A 2,393-nucleotide genomic window follows, 5' to 3' on the forward strand; every position below is an offset into this window, starting at 1 on the left:
ACCACGTGTGTACTTTCGACGTCAGCCGAAAGACAGCTGTTTGCCTCGACGATGATTCTGTTCGTAGTTATAATGAATGTTTTGTTTCTCCACAGAATTGCGAATAAATAACGTACTTTTCTCCTGCGATGAGTGACAATGAATTCGGTGTAGCGAGGGCGGTGATGGCGTGTGTGTGGATGGTGATGTTGCACCGCGGGCTCGTACCTATGTGTTGCATGTAACTGGTAGGGAGGAGGTGCCGCACAAGGACCAATGATGAAGAAGAGCAAGTTACTGAGCCGGCTGCTGCGAGGTGGCTCCGGGGGCAGCACGAAGGGCCCCTCAGGAGGGCCGCCTGAGCTGGGGGAGGCCGGGATCGCGCCCAACCCCATGATGGCCGCCCGTAGTGCCAGCGCCGGGAGCGGGCGCAGGCGGGAGGTCGTGACCGTAAGCGCGCCCAAGAGCGCTCCGGCCAGCAGCGCCCGAGAGCCGCAGTTCCACTACCAGCAGCAGGGGCAGCAGAGGAGCGGCGTCGAGCGCTCGTCCTCATGGAAGTACACGCATGACCACACGCCCGACTCGTTCAGCATCAACAGCTCCCCGTCAATCCTGGATGGGCGCGGGACCGGGGGCTCGCACGGCCATGGGGAGGAGGTGCACTCCATCGAGAAGAGCCAGAGCTGGAGCGGCGACAGGCTACTGGACTGCGCCACCGACTCGGGCTCCAGCAGGGGCGGAACCAACAACAGCAGCCGCGCCGGCAGCGGCAGTCGCGCGGGAAGTCGCACCGGCACCAGCAGCCGGTCCTCGCGGGAGCGTGGGGTCGTCGGCGGTCCTCCCAGCCTTGCTGCCAGCAGTCGCACCGGCAGTCGCACCGGGAGCCGCACCGGTAGTCGTGCTGGCAGTGACCGCGGCGACTCGACCCCAAGCAGCGTGTACGACCACCCAGTCGATCACTCCCGAGTCTCGTCTCACACGGACGCCGATGGCTACGAGAACGTGGAGCTGCCATCACCGCAGAGGGACAGCGGCGACAACAGCAGCAGTGAGCAGGGGAGCTCCGGACGGCAGCACGGGTCACGTCTCAGCGTCAAAAGCAGCGGTCGGAGGTCGCGCCGCCCCAGCCCGCGCCGCCAGACCGGCCACGCCAAGTCCCAGGAGTCGACGGACACGCGGGACAGCCGCAGCAGCCGCGGCAGCGTGCGGAGTAACGTGCCCGCCATTTCCCTGAGCACCTCCAGCCCAGTGCCATCGCTTAAGGCCCCTGGGAGCCGGTCTCCCTCGCGCAAATCTAGGAGGTCTCCCAGCAGATCGCCCAACCGGGCCCCAAGCCGCTCTCCGAGTCGCTCTGACAGTCGCAGAAGAGATAGTCGTAGAACAAGCAGTCGGTCCCCCAGCAGGGCACCTAGCCGTTCTCCCAGCAGAGGCCCTGCTGGCTCCCCCCAGAGGGCGCCCAGCAGGTCGCCAGTGAGGATGCCCAGCCGCGTCTCGCCCGGCGACCCCTGGACTCGCATCCCCGGAACCCAGGATCCTCTGCAGATCCGCTACAACGGCGAGCCGCCCCCGGGCGGGCCTCGGAGCATGTCCTACGAGGAGGGGCGCATGGGGGCCGCCGGCACTCGCAGCCCGCAGCCGCCCCTGTGGAAGGCCCGCTCTTGGCAGCAGTACAGCATCAGCGGCAGCACCCCGCAGAGCGAGCGTGCCCGCCAGCTGGCCAAGAGTCGGTCGTGGCAGCAGCAGCACTCCGTCAACCTGGGCCTGTCGATGGAAGGAGGACTGGGACGCCCTCGGCAGCATCACATCACGAGGCAGGAGGCTGTAGTAGCGCAACCGACTGCCCCGATGGGTAAGAGCCGCTCGTGGCAAGTGAGCCACGAAGCAGATCCTGTGCCCGGCCCTCTCCCACGCACTTATACGGTCTCGGAGCGGCGGGGGCAGCGCTCCTCCATACGTCTGGCGCCACCCTCGCCAACACGCCCAACTCCGCCCTCCTACTCTCACTCCCCTGCCAGGTCCCCGATAAGTGCCCTGCCGCCCCAGACTCACCCCTCTCCCAACACTAACATGCCCATACACGACATGAGAGCTCATCTCCAACACATTCACCATCCACCCATGCGCACCCAGGCTAGTATCGGAGGCTATGGTGCTCCTCCGCCGACTTCTGTAGCACCACCACATGTCACAGACTATGTGGAGCTGCGTAACTATGAGGCCATGGAGCGGCAGCAGCAGCAGCAGCAGGAGTATGTGGACCTGCGGCAGTACCGGGCAGATCAGGTACGGCCTGCCCGAGACCCCATCTGGCGGGAACGATACTTTACACCAAATCAGTTTTCTCACATGAAGCCAATGCACCAGCAACCGTTGCAGCAGCAACAGCAAATGCATCAGCATTTGCATCAGCAACA

General features: G+C 64.9%; 1 protein-coding gene across 1 annotated transcript in view; it reads left to right on the plus strand.

Moving 5' to 3' along the window:
• The window catches only part of LOC113809822 (uncharacterized), a gene marked incomplete at its 3' end in the record, with an annotated part of 143,944 nt that overhangs the window by 41,772 nt on the left and 99,779 nt on the right, over window positions 1–2,393 (plus strand). Inside the window, 1 exon segment of the mRNA XM_070132772.1 lies at window positions 96–1,828. Within this exon segment, the coding sequence (XP_069988873.1) occupies window positions 256–1,828 (1,573 nt within the window).

Source organism: Penaeus vannamei, chromosome 18 (assembly GCF_042767895.1).
Source record: "Penaeus vannamei isolate JL-2024 chromosome 18, ASM4276789v1, whole genome shotgun sequence".
Classification (NCBI taxonomy): Eukaryota; Metazoa; Arthropoda; class Malacostraca; order Decapoda; family Penaeidae; genus Penaeus; species Penaeus vannamei.